This window comes from Malus domestica, chromosome 16 (assembly GCF_042453785.1).
Source record: "Malus domestica chromosome 16, GDT2T_hap1".
NCBI lineage: Eukaryota > Viridiplantae > Streptophyta > Magnoliopsida > Rosales > Rosaceae > Malus > Malus domestica.
The window spans coordinates 8,291,313-8,313,357 of NC_091676.1; the positions used below are offsets into that span (position 1 = coordinate 8,291,313).

The 22,045-nt window shown below is 37.2% G+C and overlaps 4 protein-coding genes and 3 non-coding genes across 11 annotated transcripts; 1 reads left to right on the forward strand and 6 right to left on the reverse strand.

The window, feature by feature from the left end:
* Positions 1 to 1,590: 1,590 nt before the first annotated feature.
* On the forward strand, positions 1,591 to 4,406 carry LOC139192734 (small ribosomal subunit biogenesis GTPase RsgA 1, mitochondrial-like). Its single transcript, XM_070815371.1, has 5 exons — positions 1,591 to 2,436; positions 2,946 to 3,167; positions 3,270 to 3,464; positions 3,590 to 3,783; positions 4,061 to 4,406. Exons 1-5 carry the CDS (start codon positions 1,780 to 1,782, stop codon positions 4,248 to 4,250), a joined length of 1,458 nt encoding a protein of 485 aa, XP_070671472.1. The 5' UTR covers positions 1,591 to 1,779; the 3' UTR covers positions 4,251 to 4,406.
* Positions 4,407 to 4,661: 255 nt separating this feature from the next.
* On the reverse strand, positions 4,662 to 5,607 carry LOC103452127 (signal peptidase complex subunit 1). The gene is made up of 3 exons (XM_008391621.4): positions 5,493 to 5,607; positions 5,176 to 5,212; positions 4,662 to 5,051 (listed from the first exon to the last, which is right to left on the reverse strand). The coding sequence occupies exon 3, from the start codon at positions 5,049 to 5,051 to the stop codon at positions 4,770 to 4,772; it is 282 nt and encodes a 93-aa protein (XP_008389843.2). The 5' UTR covers positions 5,176 to 5,212; positions 5,493 to 5,607; the 3' UTR covers positions 4,662 to 4,769.
* A 1,406-nt stretch (positions 5,608 to 7,013) lies between these two features.
* Positions 7,014 to 9,626, reverse strand: LOC139192735 (large ribosomal subunit protein uL22y-like). Its single transcript, XM_070815375.1, has 7 exons — positions 9,542 to 9,626; positions 9,370 to 9,406; positions 9,203 to 9,243; positions 7,707 to 7,937; positions 7,514 to 7,616; positions 7,359 to 7,426; positions 7,014 to 7,264 (listed from the first exon to the last, which is right to left on the reverse strand). The coding sequence occupies exons 1-7, from the start codon at positions 9,542 to 9,544 to the stop codon at positions 7,199 to 7,201; spliced, it is 549 nt and encodes a 182-aa protein (XP_070671476.1). The 5' UTR covers positions 9,545 to 9,626; the 3' UTR covers positions 7,014 to 7,198.
* On the reverse strand, positions 8,191 to 8,332 carry LOC139193255 (small nucleolar RNA snoR74). Its single transcript, XR_011577651.1, has one exon. It is a non-coding gene; the product is annotated as a small nucleolar RNA snoR74 (small nucleolar RNA).
* LOC139193257 (small nucleolar RNA snoR74) lies at positions 8,375 to 8,511 on the reverse strand. The gene has a single exon (XR_011577653.1). It is a non-coding gene; the product is annotated as a small nucleolar RNA snoR74 (small nucleolar RNA).
* On the reverse strand, positions 8,555 to 8,696 carry LOC139193256 (small nucleolar RNA snoR74). Its single transcript, XR_011577652.1, has one exon. It is a non-coding gene; the product is annotated as a small nucleolar RNA snoR74 (small nucleolar RNA).
* A 1,106-nt stretch (positions 9,627 to 10,732) lies between the features above and the next one.
* LOC103431888 (uncharacterized) lies at positions 10,733 to 17,925 on the reverse strand. 5 transcript variants are annotated; one of them, XM_008370063.4, is made up of 22 exons: positions 17,486 to 17,875; positions 17,332 to 17,400; positions 17,213 to 17,255; positions 16,913 to 17,014; positions 16,567 to 16,673; positions 16,383 to 16,483; positions 16,149 to 16,236; positions 15,540 to 15,628; positions 15,047 to 15,186; positions 14,789 to 14,945; positions 14,540 to 14,675; positions 14,255 to 14,351; positions 13,690 to 13,819; positions 13,285 to 13,344; positions 13,024 to 13,142; positions 12,750 to 12,874; positions 12,228 to 12,452; positions 11,967 to 12,127; positions 11,460 to 11,623; positions 11,244 to 11,326; positions 11,069 to 11,154; positions 10,733 to 10,945 (listed from the first exon to the last, which is right to left on the reverse strand). In XM_008370063.4, the coding sequence occupies exons 3-22, from the start codon at positions 17,242 to 17,244 to the stop codon at positions 10,802 to 10,804; spliced, it is 2,346 nt and encodes a 781-aa protein (XP_008368285.3). In that variant the 5' UTR covers positions 17,245 to 17,255; positions 17,332 to 17,400; positions 17,486 to 17,875; the 3' UTR covers positions 10,733 to 10,801. The 5 variants fall into 5 exon arrangements, with proteins under 5 accessions (XP_008368285.3, XP_070671468.1, XP_070671469.1 ...); XM_070815367.1 differs by lacking the exon at positions 17,332 to 17,400 and having other exon boundaries at positions 17,213 to 17,298; positions 17,486 to 17,925; XM_070815368.1 differs by lacking the exon at positions 17,332 to 17,400 and having other exon boundaries at positions 11,069 to 11,148; positions 17,213 to 17,298; positions 17,486 to 17,885.
* Positions 17,926 to 22,045: the final 4,120 nt, after the last annotated feature.

Below are 22,045 nucleotides of genomic sequence, written 5' to 3' on the forward strand. Positions count from 1 at the left end.
TCGTTTTTAATTTTTACTTTTGGTGCTAGTATAGAGGAGGAGCATATATGAGAGGATTTGGATCCTTGCCGGATCCCCTTCTTAGGGATCAACGCACATGGACCGTTGATCAAAAATCGTGTGGTCACAATTTTTTCCTTTTTATATTTTTCACGCAAAACACGGCTAATTTCCTTTTAAAAATATAAAAAAAAGCCACATGATTTTTAATCAACAGTGCACGTGCGTTGATTTCTAGAATTCTAAAGAGGAGATTCGGCGAGGATCCAAATCCTATATGAGAGTAACGAAGAATTGAGAATAACGAAGAACTCAGAATAAAGGGAAAATTTGAAAGAGGTCAAATTTTATAGCCTATCTTTTGAAATAGGTTTAATTTTTAGTGACTTTTAACTTTTGAAATAGATCTAATTTTTAATCTAATTGAACCCATATTAAAAGACCCCTATAATAAATAAGGGAGGTAGTGGGAGGGATAGAAAACAAATAAAGGAGAATATAACAAAACGACAAAAGTGATTTCTATTTGTCTGTAATTCGATGCACATTCTTTTTATATTTCTTCTACCGTCGTTCCTTCACCATTCTTTATTCCCCCTTTTCCCGTGCACGTTCTCCCCTGTCTGAAACTTGGATTCGATGAAATGGTTATCTTATCCATGGATGGCATCGTATAGGTTGTGAGACGAAGAAAAACAAAATAGTTAAAAAAAAAAAGAAAAAGTACCCTCATTTAGCTGTTGACTTCGTTGCCAAATTTAGGGCATTTTCAATGGTCACCACTAACTTTGAAGTCTCGTTGAGAGACTTTAATGTAATATTCGAGTCTCTAAAGAAATGTTGTCTGTAATGGGAGGTTCTGATGGTAAAATTCCTAAATGTAGGAACTAAAATATTAAAAAATTATTGTTCATCTCGTTGTAGTATTGTGGTCGTTGATAAAAATAAAAAAGCTATCACGTGGGTTGGTTCAAAAAACAAGAAGTTGCACAAATCATTCACGTGGGTTGGTTAAAAAAAAAACAATAAAAAAAAACTCAGAACGAAGCTGTGTTGTGGAGCATTCAAACATTGGTGGGTTTGGTTCCCACTCAAAATCAACAGACGGGCCCACCTTTTAAGTCCTTGTATACAGTCCTTATATTTGAGGATTTCTTTGAGATATCTCGCAAGTCCTCTATTTATTGGGATATTTTGAGGACTTCTATTCCGACTCATTGAAAATCTTTTCTACTCATATTTAAGAACTCTACAATTGTAGGATCTCTATTGGAGACGCTTTTGGTCATGTTTCATGAGTTACCATACTCTACATTATGCGATAACTTTTAGCTTGTCACATAAAAGTCTTGTCAATTTTGATTAACGCACCAATAAGACTCCAAAAAACAAAGGGAGGAGTACACTAAACCAAATGGAAGGCTAAATGTTACAAAGACCCAAAGAAAGGCTACATTACATTTTATGAGGCCTAACTTTGGGCTAAATTGGGCTAAATCAAGTTATAAAGTCTGCTGCACAAAATTGGGCCTAAATCCAGTGTTGGTCCAAACCATGAATTCTCCATGCGACGTCGTTTTGTATACACCCATGAAGTCTCGACTCAGCTGAGAAATGCAGAATGCCTGTGCACTGTGCAGTGCTCACTCCCATCTGCTGATAACAGAAATGAAGAATCTCCATAACCATAATCCCCTTTTCAACTGAACCAAATTCCCTAACAGATTATTCGCAACCAAACCAAATTAATCTCTGTATCCAAACACCGCCACAATCTCCATGCCAATTTCCTCCATGTCCATCCTCCGCCACCGCACCATCATCCCCACCACCGCCGCTCTCCCAACCGTCTCCAAACTCATCCACCAAATCTCAACCCTCCGGTGCGCCTCGGTCGCTGTAGCCAAACAGCACCAGAACCCTAACGTCTCCAGGAAATCCCAGCCCCCGAACAAGAAGCTCCTCAGAGCCAAACATACCTTCAAGGACTACTCCTCCCTCGCCCCGGTCCTGTCTCCCCAGGACAAGCCCCCTCTCTCCGAGTCCCAAACCGTCGGCACCGTTGCCGCCGCTCAGGCCAACTTCATGCGCGTCATCGTGGAGCCTCCCAGAAGCATGGAAGAGAGCAAAGTGGAGCTGCTGTGCGTCGTGAAGGCGGTGCTGAAGAAAATTAAGAGGAGGGTGCTGGTTGGGGACAAGGTGCTGGTAGGGTCGATTGATTGGGTGGACCGCCGGGGAATGATTGAGAATGTATACCAGCGGAGCTCCGAGATTCTTGACCCTCCGGTTGCGAATGTGGACCATCTGCTCGTGCTCTTCTCCATGGAGCTGCCCAAGCTGGAGCCGTTCGCGCTCACCAGGTTCCTGATCGAGGCCGAGTCCACCGGAATTCCGCTCACACTCGGTCTCAACAAGTCTGAGCTGGTTGACGAAGAGGTTTGATCAGATTCTTCCTTAATTTGGTGCTTAGTTTGCTGCTTAGTTCTAATTATTGTTAATCTCTTGTGTTATGTGAGTAAACTTAGTTTTCCTGATGAGAAATGGCCTCTGAGAAAAAGTAGAATGATCCAATGCAGCATCAAAATGTTTCTGAATTTATGATCATGTGCTGTATGTTTTTTGTATAATAGTTCAGCGAAGCATCAAACTGGTTCTGAAATTTTGATCCGGTGAAGACTCGTTCTAATCTGTCATCGTACGTTAGTGCGCAACTGCGCCTACAAGTAGTTATTGAGCTCGATCATATTTCTCCTTGTAATCCACTCTTATTCCGTATGGTAAAATCACCTGTGGAGCCGAATTGGAACGTGAATTGGGATGAATTGTTCTGGCATGCTAAATGTGGTTTACTTTTATGGATGCTATATAATCTTTGTCCGTCTTCTGTATACTCTGTTTTGGTAGTATTGATTCTTAAGCGTGCTAGCCTTCGATGAAATTTTCAGGCAAAGGTTGCATGGAAGTCTAGGCTGCATAAGTGGGGGTACCAGCCGGTTTTTTGCAGTGTTGAATCTAAACATGGACTTGATTCTCTTGCATTCATATTGAGAGATCAAACAAGTGTAATTGTGGGTCCAAGTGGCGTCGGCAAGTCTAGTCTGATTAATGCTTTGAGGAGCAACCACCATGCTTCCGATGATGCAGAAGGGGAAAATTTGTTTGATCCGGTGGGTTTCATCACTCCCTTCGTTCTTTTTTCTTTTGTTTCGATCATTTTGTTCATGTGAGTTTGGTGCTCATATATCCGTTGTTTCCTGTACTTATTTCAGATTCTAGGCAGCAAATGGTATGGGGATCAGCTTGTTGGACAGGTTTCAACAAGAAGTGGCAGAGGGAAGCACACTACTCGCAATGTCTCGTTGCTTCCTTTGTCTACTGGTGGTTATCTTGCTGATACTCCTGGCTTCAACCAGCCTAGTTTACTAAAAGTCACAAAGCAATCTCTAGCACAAACATTCCCAGAGGTTTGTGTACTTTTTATTTTATGCCCTTCACTTGATTCATGCCCTTTAAGTTCGTTTCCATCACATTGTTGGCACATGTTAACTTTTGTTACTTTCTACTGCTACTTTCGCTTTTATCCTATCAGATCAGGAAGATGCTCAGTGACAGTGAGCCTGCTAAATGCTCATTCAATGATTGCCTGCATCTTGGTGAACCGGGGTGCGTCGTTAGTGCTGAATGGGAAAGATATCCGTACTATTTCCAACTTCTTGATGAGATCCGAATCAGAGAGGAATTTCAGTTAAGGACGTATGGAACTAAAAAGGAGGGTGATGTCAGGTATGCTTGTGTTATATATAACAGGGTATTAACCTTGATTATGCATGCTTTTCGACTTAATGGTTCAACTTCTGTGGTTTAACTACTTGAATGCTGATAATATGCACTACCATGGTTGTTACGGTGAAAAAGAAATCATATGCTCCACCGAAACATAGTGGTATGAAAGCAGCTAGTATTTCATCGTTGTGCTTATGCAGACTTAATTAGTATCTGCACAAATGTCGTATGTTTTGTTTATCCTGCTAATGAGCCTGAATGGACAAATTGTTTGCAGGTACAAGGCGGGAGATAAGGGCGTTCAACAAGCTGAACCGCGGTTGGAGCTGAAGAAGCACAGGAGAGTATCTCGCAAGAGTACGAACCAATCTTTGCTCAATGAATTAGACGAGCTGGATGATGACGACAACTTACCAGATGAGGAAAATGATGCCTTTTTGAAGGCAATGAGGGATGAAAACCAGTAGAAAGCTCACTCATTTTGTACGTTGTAAATAGTTAAAGTTTGAGCCGTGATGTTGTAACGGTGTTTAGACTGACCTCAGCCGTACAGAACAGCGCGAGTGTAATCAGATTACTGGATTCTTTTGTAGTGAAATGCAAGCAACGTTTATAATTGGCAACCGATTTAATCTCAGAGATCTTTACACTTTCAATCGTGCTTCAATCTTGATTCAATAGATAGGGATTGTATGTGGGCGCAACAAGTCAACAACATCCACGACAACAACAAATCCCACCAAGTGGGGTCGGCCGTGCGAATCTTAGACGCTCGGTTTTACCTAAAACACTATCAAAAGCAAATTGAAGGGTTTCCTATTCACGAATCCGAAACCAAACCTATTAAAACAAGATCGCACAAAACACAATGCTGCAAATACCATGAAATTCTCTTCTAGTCATTGTATAAGTGCTGAAAATGTAAGTTTGAGTACAATGTTAATATCCCATTGCCGTGATCAGTCTCGAAAAAACTGACCTACTTCTTACTTCTTGGAGGCTTTCTTCTTCGAGCTCACGGGCTGCTGCGGCTGCGGCTTGGGATGCTTCTCGGCTTCGCTCGGGTCCAGCCACTTGAGCGAGTGGCGATTGAAGAAGGGCCAATTGGGGACGGTGACCAATGTGGTGAGAACCACACCACCAGCATAAGTCAGAACCATCGTCTGGAAAGACCCAGTGATGTAACCGGCGGCGAATCCAACCACGGCGAACACCAGTAGCAGTATCTGCATCAGCTGCTCAGCTAGCTTTTGCCCTTGCCAATCCATCTGCAAATTATACCACAAAATTAAACAAGTGATCTTCCTCATTCGGATTAATTATCGGATCAAAACAAAATTAAGCAAATTCGCAACATTCGAAACTGTGCCACAAAAACCCTAGAAACAGTACCTTGAAATGAACTCTGAGGTAAGCACCCCTCTGCAAGCTGAAAAATTAAACAAATTTGGAAGCATAAATTACATTACCATAATTTCACAGAAAAAGCAATAATAAAAGAGAAAATTGACGAGATCATGAAAATTATTTGGTTGGATATGAATTTATTCAGCCGCCAAAGAACAAAAAAGCACCAAATTCATAAAAGTCGATGACGGAATCGAAAAGAAAAATATTGAACAAAAATTGGGACTAAATCCCTAGAAACTGAAATTCCACGAGAGAGAGAGAGAGAGAGAGAGAGAGAGAGAAAAGGAGTGAGGTTTTACCTGCGAACGGACCAACTGATGAAAGCACGGGCGAGCGATAAAGGGAGAGACTGAGAATTTCTGAGGGGGCGAAATTAGAAAAATAAAATCGATCCGCTCGTTGAATCTCGGAAAGAGATCGTGGACGTTGATTTTGAATCTGACGGCTGATGAGCACGGCGCATACGTGGTTTGCTCTGGTGGGTTTGATAAATTTCGGGTCGATTAAGTTCCGGGGTTTTTACCGGCCCAATTGAAAGTTCCCCAACTCGCTAGGCCTGCGATTTCTAACCCAGGGATGCCAACTCCTTTTCTTTTTATTTTCATTTTGTAATTATTATAATTACTAACGAAAGGGGAGAATTCGAAGTTGTTATATTAGTTTAGAGAAAGAGAGTTTCGAATGTTAAGCGTATGAGTAGAAATTCAACATCTTATTCATTTGGTCAGATACAACTTTTACCAATGGCATTGCCTATATTTTAGGCCAAAAAACTGTTAAATATCGTTTTAGCCTAATCTTTTTTCTCATTAACTTTTTGAAAAAAAAAAATTTTTTTAGATTAATTTAGCTAAATTTGGGAATATTTTTACTTAAAAAGAATTTAAGCTATAACCAATCTAATAATGCATTATCATATGTAAGTTTTTTTCCAACCGACACCATATGATTGTAAACCCCTTCCATGTGAATTTCTTTTCCAAGAAACATTGGTTTTCAATTTGAATCGTGTTCTGCTTCTAACAAAAGCATTTCCAAGGAGCACTTATGAAGCATACAAAAAAAGATAAATAAGAAGTCTTAAGTTCGATTCTCGTCAAAAACAAATTTATCACTTATTACCACAGTTTAGTAGTATTTCTTTTCACTTGTAAATGAAAAGTCTTAAGTTCGATTCTCGCCAAAAACAAGTTTAAGGGTTGGTTTGGTATTGTTGTGCTTTGAAAAAAAAAACTGCTATGAGAATAAGCGGCTGTGAAAAAAATCAGCAGTGTTTAGTAAACTTTTTTGTAAAAATGCTTTTGAAAAAAAAAAGTCTGATGGTAGATCTTTTCATTAAAGGAGCACTGTAACTCCGTGTTCTTTGAAAAAAAACCAATTTTCCAAAGCTACAAATAACAACTTCAGCTTTTTCCTTTGATTTCAGCTTATTCTCACAGCATCTTCCAAAATAAACCCCTTTTTTTTTTCAGTTTACCAAACACCTAAAACCCTCACAGTTTTTTTCATGAGTGCTTTTTTTTCAGGGAACTTTAACGAAAAGCACCCGGTACTGTTCACTTTAACGAAAAACCACATTTTTACACTAAAAATTCAATCATGGTACTATTCACTTTACCCTTTATTTTGTCTTTATCATTAAAACTCAAAATTTTCAAACCTTTTTCATTAGTTTTCCTTTTTTTTTTAAGCACCTCACTCCCAAACCACCCCTAAACCACATTATTATTAACCCATTACAATGCTAAGCCCACCCACCCCCTCCCCCCTAAATGTGAATAATATCGTTCGTTAAAAAAAAACACGGAGCACCAGAGGCATAATAATGTGGGGCTTAATTATGAAATTATGTCTACCATTAGTTATCAAGCATATTACCCAAACAAAACATAATTTGGTAATAAAACAACAAGAGGCCCAAAAGTTGTCTACATAACATCTCAAACTAAATAAAAAGCAGCAAAAAACCCTCATCAAAGGAAACCAGCAACCCGAATGATACGCTCTAAGAGGAAGCACCACTCTTAAGAGCAGACTTCTTCGATTTGCTTGTTGCCAACTGGCTCTCGGGCTGCAATGATAACAGATAATCGAACTGGTTAACAGCTTCCCTCGCGTATTTTCAACGACATACAGTCATACTAAATGTACAATCTTCAAATTACCTCTTTCTTGACGGGTTCTTCCTTCTCGGAAAGGATCAGCTCGATATGGCAGGGCGATGACATGTAAGCTGCAATTGGTTTAGCAATACAAATCAATATAAAACAACAATTCTCAACAAGAAAATAAGATGAGAGGATAATTGGTTGGAACTTACGGTTGATTCTTCCGTGAGCCCTGTAGGTTCGGCGCCTTTGCTTCTGTGCTTGGTTGACCTGGATGTGAGATACGATTAGGGAATCAACATCCAAACCCTTCACCTGAAAATTTGATTAGAAATTATTAGTCTCCATAGCAGATAAGGATAACAATACCAAGTGATAAGCAGAATGTAAGATGATGCAACTTACTTCAGCATTGCTCTCAGCATTCTTAAGCAAATCTAATATGAACTTGGCAGACTTGACAGGCCAGCGTCCTTGCCCATTGGAATGCCTGTTCTTTGCCTGGGCAGTACGCCCAACACCACGGCAGAAACGACGGAAGGGAATGGCCTGCTTGTGAGCCAGAACATCCTCCAAATAACTCTTTGCCTTGTCCAAGCGCATCTTTCTGATAGAAAACGCAGTTTCCCTTGTGTTCTGTTAAACACAATAGCTAAGCAAGTCAAAACCTCAAAATTAGTAATTAAAAACAAATTCTAAAATTCTAAAACACAAGCATAAAATTGTTTTTACAAGTGTCAACACTCCATACAAGGCAGCAAAATCATGGTACTATCCACACATTACAGAAGTGATCCTAATGTCTTCTTATACTAGATTTATGAAAAACGTCACAAGATCCTTAATTCGAATCAGGTTTGAAATAAACAAAAATAAACATTCATGAGAAAAATGTGGCGTCATTAACTGAACCTTCAGTCACAAAATGCAACAGATGCAAAGTACAGAGGTTCACCCAAAAACAATGCAATTGATTTTCCTGAAGTTTACGGGAGCCCAGTTCACAGAAGGTAACTAAGCCCTGCTTTTTTAAGTCAGGTTTTGAAAAATTGAAAAAAAACTTAAACATGACCAAATGTGGCGTCATCAACTGAACCATCATTAAGTATGCAAAAGAAGCAAAGTACAGAGGTTCACCCAAAAACAATGTAATAGATTCCTGAAATTTACAGGGGACAAGTTCACAGAAGGTAAATAACCCTTCTTTTAAAAAAAATAAGGTTTCAAAAACATGAAAGAATTCATAAATGAGAAAATGTGGCGTCATTAACTGAACCTTCAGTCACAAAATGCAACATATGCAAAGTACAGAGGTTCACCCAAAAACAATGCTAGTGATCTTCCTGAAGTATACGGGAGCTCGGTTCACAGAAGGCAACAGAGCCCTGCTTTTTTCATCAGGGTTCAACAAATTAATGCATGTATATATGCGAACCAAACCACCAGAGTTTGAGCCAGTACTAAGTCAGTAAAGAGCATGAAATCACAACCTTTTTCTCATCTTCAGCTAATTGTACAAACTTCTAAAACCCAACTACCTCCTAACTCCAGTTTTTCTAAACATAAAACTGGACAGCAAACACCTTTAACTAGATTCGCAAAACACGTAAAACTAGAAATCCAGCCACCATACCAATTCAATTGTTCTCAGACAACAAACTTTAGTAAACTGAACACACATCCCACAACAAGCGGAACGATATCACCAATTCAAAATACCACATTAACTACTGAATCTCTACCCAACAATAAAAAACAGAGCAGATTCATTGACATAGGCAAAAGAAACCGAATAGAAATCCCACATTTCACAACCAAATCATCACATGCTAAAACAAAAACCCAAAAGCATGTAACTTCGAAAGTTTAACTCTACGAACAACAAAGAATAGTAACAATACCTTGAAATGAACCCTCAGGTCAGAACCTCTTGCTTTGCAAGCTGAAACAAACGAAACAAATCAAAACCCACAATCACATCAAAACAATTTTCCTGGAAAAAACAAACCCAAGATTCGTATACAAAAAGCCATTAGATCCGTAACAGTAAATCGATAAGAGCACATACACTTGGTGATATTGTCGGGCTCTCTGGAGTACTTCACCTGGAAAAATAAATAAATACAAAACAAAATCACTGTCATTGCATTTGAAGGCGCAGAGATTCAGAAACAAACTGAATTTCGAAAAGGAGGAAGAGAGAAAGAGAAGATTGAGGGGAAGGAAGTGAGAAGGGTTACCATGGCGGCCGATGGAGCTTCTGCGTCAGTGAAGGGTTTACGCTTTTGCTTATACGCAGAAGAGACGAGTTCTTGTGGGACTTGTGCTTTTATAAACAAATGGAATGAAACCCTAGTAAAACCAGGCCTCTAATATGCTATTGGACCTTCAATTGGGCTTTTTGGGCTTCTGTTAATGTTGGTTATGTGGGCTCTATTACAAGCCCAATACTAATTCAAAAATAAATATTTAAAAAATAAACCGAAATTAGGAATTTAAAACTTAAAAGTTGGGAAGTGATTCAGAGCATAATTTTGTGCTTGTAGTCCCGAAAACAATGGTCGACAAAGCAGTAAAACTCCATCGTCTTGGTCGCATCAACACTACTGCAGGCGTGTGGTCTAACCTATCATCTAAATCGTCACACTTTGTTGAATAAGAAAATTAAAGAAAATTAAAGATTATTAAAGAATTTTAAAATGATCGAAATTGAGATGATGAGATTTTTTTTTCTAGAATTTGTGATTTTTTTTTCAAGTGTGAATTTTCTTGTAACATAAAAGAACAATGAAATTTGAATACGGAATTTGTTATTTTTAAACTCACTCATGAAAATTTAGAAATTACACCTATTTACACGAAATTTAAACTTAGGAATTGGAGAACTCAGAGAGTGTTTGGATGTGCTTTTAAAATAACTGAAAGCGCATTTGGTGAAAATGTTTTAGAAACAATTCTTAGTAAAAATACTAGTAAATCCTAGAAAAACACTTAGAAGTGCTTCCTAGAAGAAGCACATAACTGGTGCTTCTTGTAGAAAGCATTTAAGTGCTTTTGAAACCCAAAAATATTTTCTCTAAAAGCGCTTTCAGTTATTTTAAAAGCACATCCAAACGAACCCTCACTCGAGGTATCGAGGTATGGGACCTCAGTGGCAAGAGCTACAGTCCCCAGGTTATGGACATTCTTTATCCGTCGATGGCGTACGCAGAGGAGGTTCAAGCCGATTGTTCCTTCGTCCGTGACATGCAGCCCGAGTCTATATACTTGGTGGAGTCGGTGAGTGAACTTGTCTTGGTGGTGAAATATGAGAAGTGGGAGGACGTGGAACGCTTGTGCGGTGCCCATGAAGAGCCTGCGTTTGTTCCTAACCCATGGCGATAGCTATTGCAAGTGGAACTACTATATTTTTCACGTCTCATCCCCAAAAATGCAAGTAAACATGCTCTTATTTCGTGTTTCTACGTTACATCAGGTTCCGGTGGTAAAGTAAAACTAAACTAGAAGATATAACTTGACAAGAAGCTTGAATAAGCAACGACATCCACCCACTCCGGAAAAAGGCCTCTCAGCTTCTTTGTTTCGTCAACCATTTTTTGGTCTATGACAGCTACGTCAACCCTCAAACCGTCAGATCCCCTAGCCTGCAATTATCGCAAGCAAACTTGAGCGGCTGACGGAGAGATTTGCAATAGGAGCAGCTAAAGAAAATAAACTAAAGCGGCTGGTGGAGAGATTTGCGATATGACCAGTTAAAAGAGCTTTACCTCTAACCAGAAGTTCCAATTCTCAGAGCTAGCTCCACTAAGCCGGCATATGTATGACGGTGGACCTCCGTCATTCGTTACTGTAGCTGTTCCAATTTTTCTCAAGCATAAGCATACACCATGTGAAAAGGTAAATGTGTGTAAGAAACTCAAAACGCAAAAAACTTTCCGTTACCTGGAAGTGTATTGTCTGCAAATGACCAACTGGATAAAGGGCCTGTTATGTTGACGACGGTAACCCAAACCTCCTCTAAGGAACTGACAGAAAGGTATCACACAGTAAACTTTAAAACTTGCAACTGAAATTAATAGAATAATCCAGAAAAACGGTGTTGAAAGCCTATTCAGTATCCAATAGTAGGTCATGTATGTGGTGGTTTGTTCTACTCACCCTAAAGACAGTTGCAAGTATACTCTCCGAGATCCCTCAATGAAAACCGTATGCGGCTCATAAGTAGACAGATGGGGGAACTGCCTGTATTGCTTCAAAATACCGTCACTTTTTGCAGGGAACTTCAAGCTTCTTGAGAACAAAAAAGACACAGGAAAAATTCCCTGCACATACATACAAAAAGGCCATCAGATATTTTTTCATCGCAATTAACTGAACATAGCAATTGACCTGCACGAACAAGTTATCCATGGATTACAGTAAGACTAAAGTCTAGGTCTGCTCTTGAATCTCAAGTACATCTTAGGCTCATCAGTAAAAAAAATCATTCAGGTGATTAATCAGACACAGAGAACAATGACTAAGTGCAGGACACGAGGACCATGGATAATACTCTAGGATGAGTGATGCAATCTCAAGGATAAGAACTAGAGTTCAAAAAAAAAAAAGTCAAAGAAGACTGTCTTTAATAGTTAATTGACGTAAACTCATTACAATCTTACATACCATAAAATTCTCCCGCTGAGATAACTTTGCAGTTTCAAAAGATAACTCTGAACTAATGTGCAATTCCTTTGCCACCTCCGGTGCATGTTTGAATACAAAAAGTAAAGAATTGGAATCTACAACAGAAAGATCATAGCTGGAGTCCATAACCTGATTTGCATCTGCCACGCAAGAAAAACTGTTTGCATGGGATCTAGGATAAATCTGATCAAAAGGAAAGCATTTTGGAAGTATACTTAATCATTTTGCTAGCTTGAATACCTGCAGTAAGAAATGTATGCTGGAAAAGAATCCGCTTAGGAGCGTCCACACTGTATGGAAAGAACTGAGACGACAAAGCCAAGCCTAGCACACTAATGTGCAGCAAAACCTGCAAAATGGATGACCTAGCTAACCAGCGACCACAGATTGGTATCAGAGGGCCTACACACAAACCAGTCACAGCTCCCACTGTTGTTGCCATCACAACATCAGGAACAAAATAACCTGCAAGAATGCAACTGATGATTAAAAAAAGATTTTGTGAATTCTTGAATAACAGGAATCCGAAGTACTTGCAGCATAATTCAAAGTTTCAGAATGAACCATATTTAACAACAAAATCTTAATAATCTTGTTCTATTGCAAGCACAACGTATCCATAGAGAACTGCATCTCCCAACTATGATAAAAATGGGAAACCACCATATATTGATTTAATAAAAAAACTGACTTGAAGAACATAATAACTCATATGTGAAGGTTCATAACAGCAGTAACAAAGGAAGGTTCAAAAATACTAACCATATGGAGGTGGCAAAGCACCCATCATACCCAGCTTTTCAACCACAAATTGTATAAGAAATCCACCAAAATATACAGAGTATGCAAGGCATGGAAGTATAGGTAACACGTAAAATAATGTTGACCTGAGAGAAATGATATATATTCTGTTAAAGAACTGTAATTTCTTTTCGAAATATGAGAACAGGACTAAAATGTTATTGAGAACTGTAAGACAGGAAATACACAAAAACACCTGTTACATTATAACTTTAATAACTCTGGAAACGGGTACCTGAGTGACTGGTGACCAAATAATTTGACTGATAAGCAGTATGAAATCCATCCAGGAAGCATAGAGGTAGACATTGAAAAAGTCAAGAAGCCTCCGCTGAGCCCAGCTAAAAGGTAAGCCTGCTTTCACTAAAATAGTTTTAGCTGTCTCAGGTTTAACTAAACAAATATGAGTTACGCATCTTAAGTTCATGATTCATCCTTTTAAGTGATCAATAAAACTTTTAAGTGAAACTATGAAAAAAGTAACCATGCCACTTACCAAAGTTGATACAGCGTATAATCCAAATGCTCCCCAAAACCTCGCTTCATCAGATAAAGCCTGCAAGATTCACACGTATGATGATTGATTTGCTAACTTAACATGCTGGGATTACTACACAGACATTAGACAATAGGTCTACAGACTGAAAAAGAGACATGATGCCACCAAATTAATTTCTAAGGCAGAAATATAAGCCCACGCAAAACTTTGTAGGTCATAGTTTCAAAACATTTTCTTATTATATGCAAGCTGATTGACAAACCAGATAATGTAATCAATGAGATTTTAAAGAAATCTATAACTTTTCAACCAATAAATGAAAAAAGAAAACGCATGTCTCCATAATTGTCTTCTATTGGGGGAAAAAAGATAAACTTGGTCTTGTCTGGTGCACAAGAGTACCTCCTTTAAAGATTTGAGAGCTGATGCATCTTGAGAGAGGGGAAAGCTACTCCACATAATTCTAGGAATCAACATACCAACAAGTGAGCACGGGATGAACATCAAGTAAGCCAAATATGGATGAGCAAACCTGCATTTGAACACAAAAGGTAAGTGAGAGTTTCAAGGAACAAAGCTCCATCTTCAAAATACACATATCAGGAGCTTAGATAGATTTCTTTTCTCTTCTTTTTGGTAGGAGCTAGAACTAGTGGACTAGAAATTATACATTTAACTTGATTTTTTAATACAATATGATCCAGAACTTCAACCAAGCGAGACACACCATTTCAATGGAAAGAAATTTATCTGTTATCACTATAAACCATAGAAACTAAAACGGGCAGCCCATTCATCAATGATATAAAGCTTAACTGCTGAAATAAAAGTGTCTGATCAATGAGTGTAATTAAATTCTACTGAAAAGTTTCAATATTGATTAAAAGCTAGACTCATAATCTTGTAAAAGCACAATGCTAAAAGGACTATAAATTCTAAAGGAAGAACTCAACAAACATGAACCAACCAATTCATAGCACAACTAGTGAACAGCAATCTCAGGATGGCAAAGATAATTGGAAATACAATTGCCAGAAAAATCCCAGTAGCATGGAAAATCATTCCTGCAAAATTAACAAATGGGACAACAATGTTGAAAATTCTTGATAAAATGTCAAATATTTCAATACGAAGACAAACGCAAGTTAAATAATGAATTCTGCCCACTACGTAGAGAACCAAATTTGTTGGGTGCAAAAGTAGGACTTTTAGCAATAAGGAACGTATTTACATTGAAAGGTGGAGGATTTACCTTTCATAAAATCGCAGAAAGTTGAAAACCTAGAAAGGAGCCCACGATTCTGCTTGTATGAAAAAAACGGCATAGCTAAGAAGATGCCAATAGGAATACTGTGAAGTAGCCTGGCTACCTTCCGCGTATAGTAAATCTGTAATACTCATCATGAGAGAGAAAGGACGAGTATCATATATCAGCCAAGAACATACTTGTCAAATCAACAGTATCATGAAAATACTACAAATCACCAGCTTGGTACCGTACCATAAACAATGATAAATAATCAAAGAAAACAGCATGTTCTCCGTCGTAGTGATATGCATTCGACTCTCTTTCATGTTTAACTTGTAGCTTAGAAGAATTGGTGAAGGCCTTAATTACACTAACCAAATTCTCTCCACGAGCTTGCATACTTCCAGGTCTGGAGGCATTGGAATGTATCAGAGGAAGTGCTTAGGGACGAAGTGGTTTGAAAAATCAAATTAAGTAAATATGTACCAAAATAGCAGATGTAATGCATACAATAATCTCTCCATTGTATCATAGGATGTATGATAAAAATAACCACCAAGGAGAAAGATAATATCCAAGCCTGGAATGTTGCCATAATCTTGAGAAAATATCCGGAAATCTGTATCTCCAGGAATGACGGGAAAAACATCCTGCAGATGGCACATAAATCAATCCAGAAGTAAGCCAGTTTATAAAATGAGACGAACTAAAAATATATATATTATCTGAATTAGTATTGCCACTAAAGATTCTAAGGTAATAGAAGATCGTAACGTTGTAATGGGTAGAATCAATAGCGTAAAAATATCCCGCTTATCCAATTTCATTATTAATATGAAACTGGAGTTGCAGAAAAAGTTAGCTGATGCATTTAGCAGGAGGCAAAACTAAACACTTACAAAACACAACAATGTAAGATATCAAATGAATGAGCAAGTCAGAATAAGCTGCACTCATCAAAATCAAAATTGAAAATTAGTAGTGGAAAAGGCAAAACATTAACCTGAGCTGCGCTATGTGCCATGGGATATACGGCTGATTGAGCATAGACCTGAGAGGGCCAAGAACCAGGTCCTGATTGACAAACTAAATCTGCAAAACTCATGAGTACAGAAATCAACAAAGAATGCATAAAAAAATCCAGTTTTACAAAGCAATAAAACTGGAAATGAAATTCATTGCTATCCACACACACACTCTTTTACCTTCCACGCACCCCTTGTTAATTTTTGTCCTTTGATCCTCTCAATTCATTCAATCCGACGGACGGAAATTGAGGGGATGTGTGGAAGGTAAAAACGGGTGTGTGGATAGCACCACCCTCTCAAAATGTAGTCAATTCTTATGCCAATAAAGGTCACATCAAGAGATCATCTGGAAAAGATATTTTCTAAAGCAAATGCATCCTATCTCTTCAAGGCAACTTAAATTATAACTCGGTCATCCAAGCAAGGTAGTTTGAGTATTCTAGGTGACAAACTACTCCCAAATTATCAAGGAAAATGAAAAGCAATAACAAACACCTAGATGCACTCTGGAGTAGCATTACCAAGTTAAACAAACAACTTAAACATTTTGAAGAAGTTAATATTGACAAGTGATGATATCCTACCAGGACCGCCGGTCCCTGATGCCTCCACATTTATAAAAGCCCCAATAGTCTCACGCCATTGATGTGTCTTCATGAAGCCATGAGAACCCTAATAACATAAGAAATCACCTCCAATGAGCTTAAACGTATCAGATGCCAATAACAAGCTAAAAAAAAAATTGAAACTATATAAAACCTGAATTGGTAGCAAATGATGCAATAACTTCCAGACTAAATATTATGGAAATAACTTACCAACAAGAAAAGCTCTTCAGCCCCATTAAAAAGAAAAATAACAGGCCGAGGAGGAACCCATCCAGAATCCACCATTAGCCTTCCTATTTCCAGCATTGATGCTGCAAAAGAATAGAAAATTAAAGAAAATGACATGAACATGAAAGAAATGGTTAAAATCAAGTGAAAGTTCGTTTCCACACACCTACACATGAACCACAATCAGCAGCACCTGGGGAAGCAAGTGGACTGTCAAAATGTCCATTTAACAAAACTGATGGTTCATTGTCTTGTGAATATATTGACGATATCCTGCCATTGAATACAACTTAATGTGAAGTGAAATTCACTAAACTGCAGCAAGATGAAAACATCAATGCCACTACATTACTCATAATAATCTTAAAACTTTGACCAAAACAATAGATATTTATAGCAACGGCAATAAGTAGTGACAAAACAGACCGGCAGCATATTGACAAGATTTTTTTTTTTTTTTTGTCAAATATTGACAAGAAATTAAAGTAATCGAAAATGTGTATATAGTTTACCTCATCACAATATTTGTGTGGTTTCTGTAACCAAGAGAAATGCCATGGCCCAAAAACATCATATTAAAGGTGCCATTAACAACGGACTCTTCTATCTCAATTCTGCAAGTACAAAAATTTAGGCACCATCGCCACACGAAACTCGGATAAACAATGAATAAATAAAAAAGAAACAATTTTATAGTGTAGGGGTGTGATATCCACACACCCCATTTTACTTCTTACACAGCTCTTGTTGTGTGAAAAGTAAAATGTAAAATGAGGTGTGTGAATATCACGCCCCTATAGTGTATTACAGACCTAACATTGGACCCAGCTCGCTCCTTTATCATTTCCAACTGCCCTGTAATGTACCGAGCAGCTTCGGTCAAGCCAGGGCGTCCTTCCTATCAACAAATTAGGAAATTGCGAATAATTACCTCAACCCAAAACCAAAATTTGTCCCCAATCTCTCCAATAGCAGTTACAATGGCGAATTCAAATCAAACCTAGAAAAAATCCCAAATTGTTTTTCTTTTCAATTTGGACAAAAAATGGAGAAAAAACAGTGAGGACATTGAAAAATGAACTCACCTGGCGGCCGTCGATCTCATGGGCCAACACTCGAACGTGCTCGACGGCTCTGGCTTCGGAGAAGCGATCGAGAGGGGCGTCGATGTCGAGCGGCTTGATGAAGCGCATGTAGAGTACGGAGTGAACCAGCGCCGCCATGAGGCCGTACGTCGCTACCAGAATGAGCAGCAACTTGAAGCCGGGCGCGTCGCCGGAGCTAAATCCCAACGCCATTTTTTTTTCCGATCTCTATGCAGTTGGTGGGTGTGCGGATTTGTGAAGAGACGATTGGAGATGGTGGCTTTTGGTTCGGAGAGGTGAAGGAAGTCGGAGAGTGGGGAAGTGCGCACGCAAAGAACTACCTTCCCCAGACACGGGACGTTGGGAACTTGTGATCGTTGTGATTGTCTCGAAGCGGGGAACCCACGAGCATCAAATATAAAAGGGGTTTTTATTACAAATGCTCCTGACCGACACAATCAAGATATTCTTAAAATTGAAAATCGATAGTTTTTTTAAATTAAGTGTCAGTAAATCCAAGGTATAAAATATCGATGATATTAGAAATATCGGTAGTCTAAAAATACAGAAATTTCAATGAAAATATCGGGATATTATTGATATCGATAAAAATTGAATAAAAACCATGGAAATTGTAAGAAAAACTTGGAAATTTTTATTGAAACTTTGCAAGATGTTTATTTAGTCAATTATCTATTAGTTTATCACAAAAAATGATAGATATAACTTATTTAAGTTGATTATATAACGAGCTAGCAAACATTGTGAGCGTAGAAAATATATAATAATCAATGAAAGAAGTTTAAAGAGTAAATTATACAAATGGCCCCTCAACTTTAATCAAATTGGAGTAATGGTCCCTCAACTAAAAATTCATTACCATTGGTCCCTCAACTTATCAAAATGTGTAGCTATAGTCTTTTTCATCAATTTTGTCAAAATAAGCTATGTTGGAATAACCATTTATATAATTAGGGTCCCTTAACTCATCAAAGTGTATAATTATGGTTCTTTTCGTCAACTATGTCAAAAAATTTGTCAAAACGAGTTATATTGGAAGGATTATTGTTACAATTGGGTTAAAGTTAAAGGACCATTTCTCCACTTGAATTAAAGTTCAGGGACCAATGGTAATGAATTTTTAGTTGAGGGACCATAGCTGCACGTTTTGATAAGTTGAGGGACCAAAGGTAATGGATTTTTAGTTGAGGGACCATTGCTCCAATTTGATTAAAGTTGAGGGACCATTTGTACAATTTACTCAAGTTTAAATACACCATAATCATTTATATATAATGAATCTTATGCGATGGTATGACACGTAATTGAGTTTTATAATATAATAAAATATTATCATATGGATTAAAAATATTTAAATAATAATTAAAAATTATTTTACATAATTAAAAACAAAAAAAAAGAGAAAAACAAGAAGAAGATGACTGTTGTTCCCTCCTACCCAGCGACCCACCATTTTCATAATTTAGCTCAATTTCATACTAGCTTGAATACTAAACTGAACATATTCAAAATCCAAAAATTGATCAATCAAAGAAATCTCTTACTTATTTACATGTATAACACAAGCTGAGCATTGAGCAAGCATCATGTAGCAGTAAGTACCTTGGTTCCAGGAACGAGCTTCTGTGAGCCCAAGTTTCAAAAGCCACCGACTACTCGAATTCCTCGCAAAAGAAAGACCACATTTTTCTTTCCCTTCATCTATTTTCTCAGCAACCAAACAGAAAACGAGAAAAATTAACGAGAAATACAGAGAGGTGTGATTTACCTGGAGGACTTTGGAGCCAAGGAGGTGAGAGGACTTTCGGAGCGTATGCGGGTCGGGCAAGAACCTGGCTGAGATGGATTTGAGGTCCATGTTGGTGAGCTCGGCTTCCACTGAATTCACCACCGTACGCTTGTCGTCGGACAAGGCAGAGTGGATCAGGATCATCGCCTCCACTTGTTCGTGGTCGCGAAGCACCATCCTCTGGTTCTTAAGGTTTCGATTGCGGCGTCGGAAGCGGCGCCGGAACTCCCTCCATTTTTCAGCGCCTGTTTGCCGCGGCCTGCACCTCCAGGTCGAGCAATATCGAGGAAGTTTCATTTCAAATTACCGTCACCGGCAAACACGAGGACTGCGGGAAAGGGGTGCGACGGTGTCGTTTCAAGGGGAGGAGAATGGTGGGTCGCTGGGTAAGAAGGGAAGTAGATGATGAACAGTCATCTTCTTCTTCTTTTTCTCTTTTTTTTTGTTTTTAATTATATAAAATAGTTTTTTAATTATTATTTAAATACTTTTAATCCACATGACAATATTTTATTATAGAGTAAATTGTACAAATGGTCCCTCAACTTTAATCAAATTGGAGCAATGGTCCCTCAACTAAAAATTCATTACCATTGGTCCCTCAACTTATCAAAATGTGTAGCTATAGTCCTTTTCATCAATTTTGTCAAAATATTGTCAAAATAAGCTATGTTGGAATAACCATTTATATAATTAGGGTCCCTTAACTCATCAAAGTGTATAATTATGGTTCTTTTCGTCAACTATGTCAAAAAATTTGTCAAAACGAGTTATATTGGAAGGACTATTGTTACAATTGGGTTAAAGTTAAAGGACCATTTCTCCACTTGAATTAAAGTTCAGGGACCAATGGTAATGGATTTTTAGTTGAGGGACCATAGCTGCACGTTTTGATAAGTTGAGGGACCAAAGGTAATGGATTTTTAGTTGAGGGACCATTGCTCCAATTTGATTAAAGTTGAGGGACCATTTGTACAATTTACTCTTTATTATATTGTAGAATCCAATTACGTGTCACATCAGAATATAATAGAATTTTTAACGGAAGTTGTGACGAAAGAACTATATTGATTTACGATATTCAATTTCACCATGTGATAAAAACCCAATATAAAAGTAATTGATGCCCGATGTGCCAATTATAAATTGGCTTTCTAGTCTAAAATGATAACTCTTCACTTCGATACAAGTGTTCATAATTCTTCATCATTAATTATTTTGATTATTTCGTAAAAAAAAATTTAAATAAGTATCAAAGTAATAAAATTATTCTCAATTTAATAAATAATAGTCAAAATAATTTGAAAAAATTTGAGAGTATTTTGTCATTTTATCTTATTTACTAAAGGTTTTTCATAAAAGAACAAAAATGATGAATGGTGGTCAAAATCAATGACTACTTCTATTGATTTCAAATCTCAGATATAAAAGTGAAGAGTTATGTCAAATTTCATGATCATTTTGCCTAAAAAGCCTCTATAATCTACCTTAAATTTTGTGTTTCTGTAACTCAATTGTTTTTTTTTTATAGTGTAGAGCTTTAAATGATTGTATAAATTAGAAAAATTGTTGAAACATTTTATTGTTTGAAATGCTAGTGGAAGAAGGGATCCGTTATTAAACTAATCAAAAATAAAATCAACATTAATGTCAAATTTGACTCATAATCACAAAAACTTCATTGACAAAAAAAATACAAAGGTTTCAAAATGAGTCAGCAAATAATACTTTGTTTGTCATGAATTTTTATGTTAAATATGCATAGTGGTGTCTCCACTTAGAATTTGACATTCTCTTTAGAGATGTTTTGATAAGATTTTTGGGTAACTTTAACAATAAATTGTAGAAAAATCAAGCTCCAACAAACCAGCTAAATCCCTAACTATCTTAACTTTGTGAACAATAACTAGCTAGATTTAACTAGGAGGAGAGAGAAAGTTAAAACTATAAAATTGCTTTGTTTATAAACTTCAAGAGAAAAAAAAGGGCTTGGATTGTTATTTTTATGAAAAAATAATAGTAAGGTATTTTAACTTAACATAAAATAGCTAGTGTTGTTGGAATTGATGAACAGCTAAATTAACATTTGAGTCATTCGGTTAGCTACAATAAAATAAAATAAAAATTAATGCAAATGGTTTAAAAACTTTGAGTTTTAACGATAAAGACAAAATAAAGGGTAAAATGAATAGTACTAAAATTGATTTTTAGTGTAAAAATATGGTTTTTTGTTAAAGTGAAGCTTTTCGTTAAAGTTCTATAAAATAAACTTGGCCAATATTGTTGGAGATGCTTTAATACAAAATTATAGAAATAGGATTGGGTTGTTTGGAAGTTTTAAAGATTTTTAAAAATTAAGGATTTGGAGGAATTTTATTGTATTTTTTTTGTTAAAACCACGTAATTATATTTGAACATCGGATTTTAAACGATTTTAAAAAGTCGAGGATTCGTAAGTAGTCAATTGGCTTGATGGTTGGGTTTTTCTCTTCATAGTAATATCACTTATGACGCAAATGGTTAATTAGCAATATTCTAAAAACCTCTTGACGCTAGTAGAACGACATAAGAGGACTTGGATTGTCTGCGCTCCTAGTTGTGGTGCCTTTCCATGCCCTCCTATTTTGTGCGGTCACGGTTAAATCACGTCAATATTTTATATTTTAATTATTTTTTGTCTTATTATCTCATTAAAAAATTAATATAAAATATTAACGTGGCTTAACCGTGACCGCACAAAATAGGAGGGC

What these genes read in the sequence shown, in the direction of transcription:
- LOC139192734 (XM_070815371.1), top strand. Translation starts at nt 1,780, where the DNA reads ATGCCAATTTCCTCCATGTCCATCCTCCGCCACCGCACCATCATCCCC. An exon ending in GGGAAAATTTGTTTGATCCG is followed by an intron (nt 3,168 to 3,269) that starts GTGGGTTTCATC and finishes TACTTATTTCAG; the next exon opens with ATTCTAGGCAGCAAATGGTA. An exon ending in TAGCACAAACATTCCCAGAG is followed by an intron (nt 3,465 to 3,589) that starts GTTTGTGTACTT and finishes TTATCCTATCAG; the next exon opens with ATCAGGAAGATGCTCAGTGA.
- LOC103452127 (XM_008391621.4), bottom strand. Translation starts at nt 5,051, where the DNA reads ATGGATTGGCAAGGGCAAAAGCTAGCTGAGCAGCTGATGCAGATACTG.
- LOC139192735 (XM_070815375.1), bottom strand. An exon ending in ACCTGAGGGTTCATTTCAAG is followed by an intron (nt 7,938 to 9,202) that starts GTATTGTTACTA and finishes TGTGTTTAACAG; the next exon opens with AACACAAGGGAAACTGCGTT. An exon ending in GGCTCACGGAAGAATCAACC is followed by an intron (nt 7,427 to 7,513) that starts GTAAGTTCCAAC and finishes AACCAATTGCAG; the next exon opens with CTTACATGTCATCGCCCTGC.
- LOC103431888 (XM_070815367.1), bottom strand. Translation starts at nt 17,698, where the DNA reads ATGGCGTTGGGATTTAGCTCCGGCGACGCGCCCGGCTTCAAGTTGCTG. An exon ending in TTTCTGCGATTTTATGAAAG is followed by an intron (nt 14,352 to 14,539) that starts GTAAATCCTCCA and finishes TTAATTTTGCAG; the next exon opens with GAATGATTTTCCATGCTACT. An exon ending in TTTGGTCACCAGTCACTCAG is followed by an intron (nt 12,875 to 13,023) that starts GTACCCGTTTCC and finishes CATTTCTCTCAG; the next exon opens with GTCAACATTATTTTACGTGT.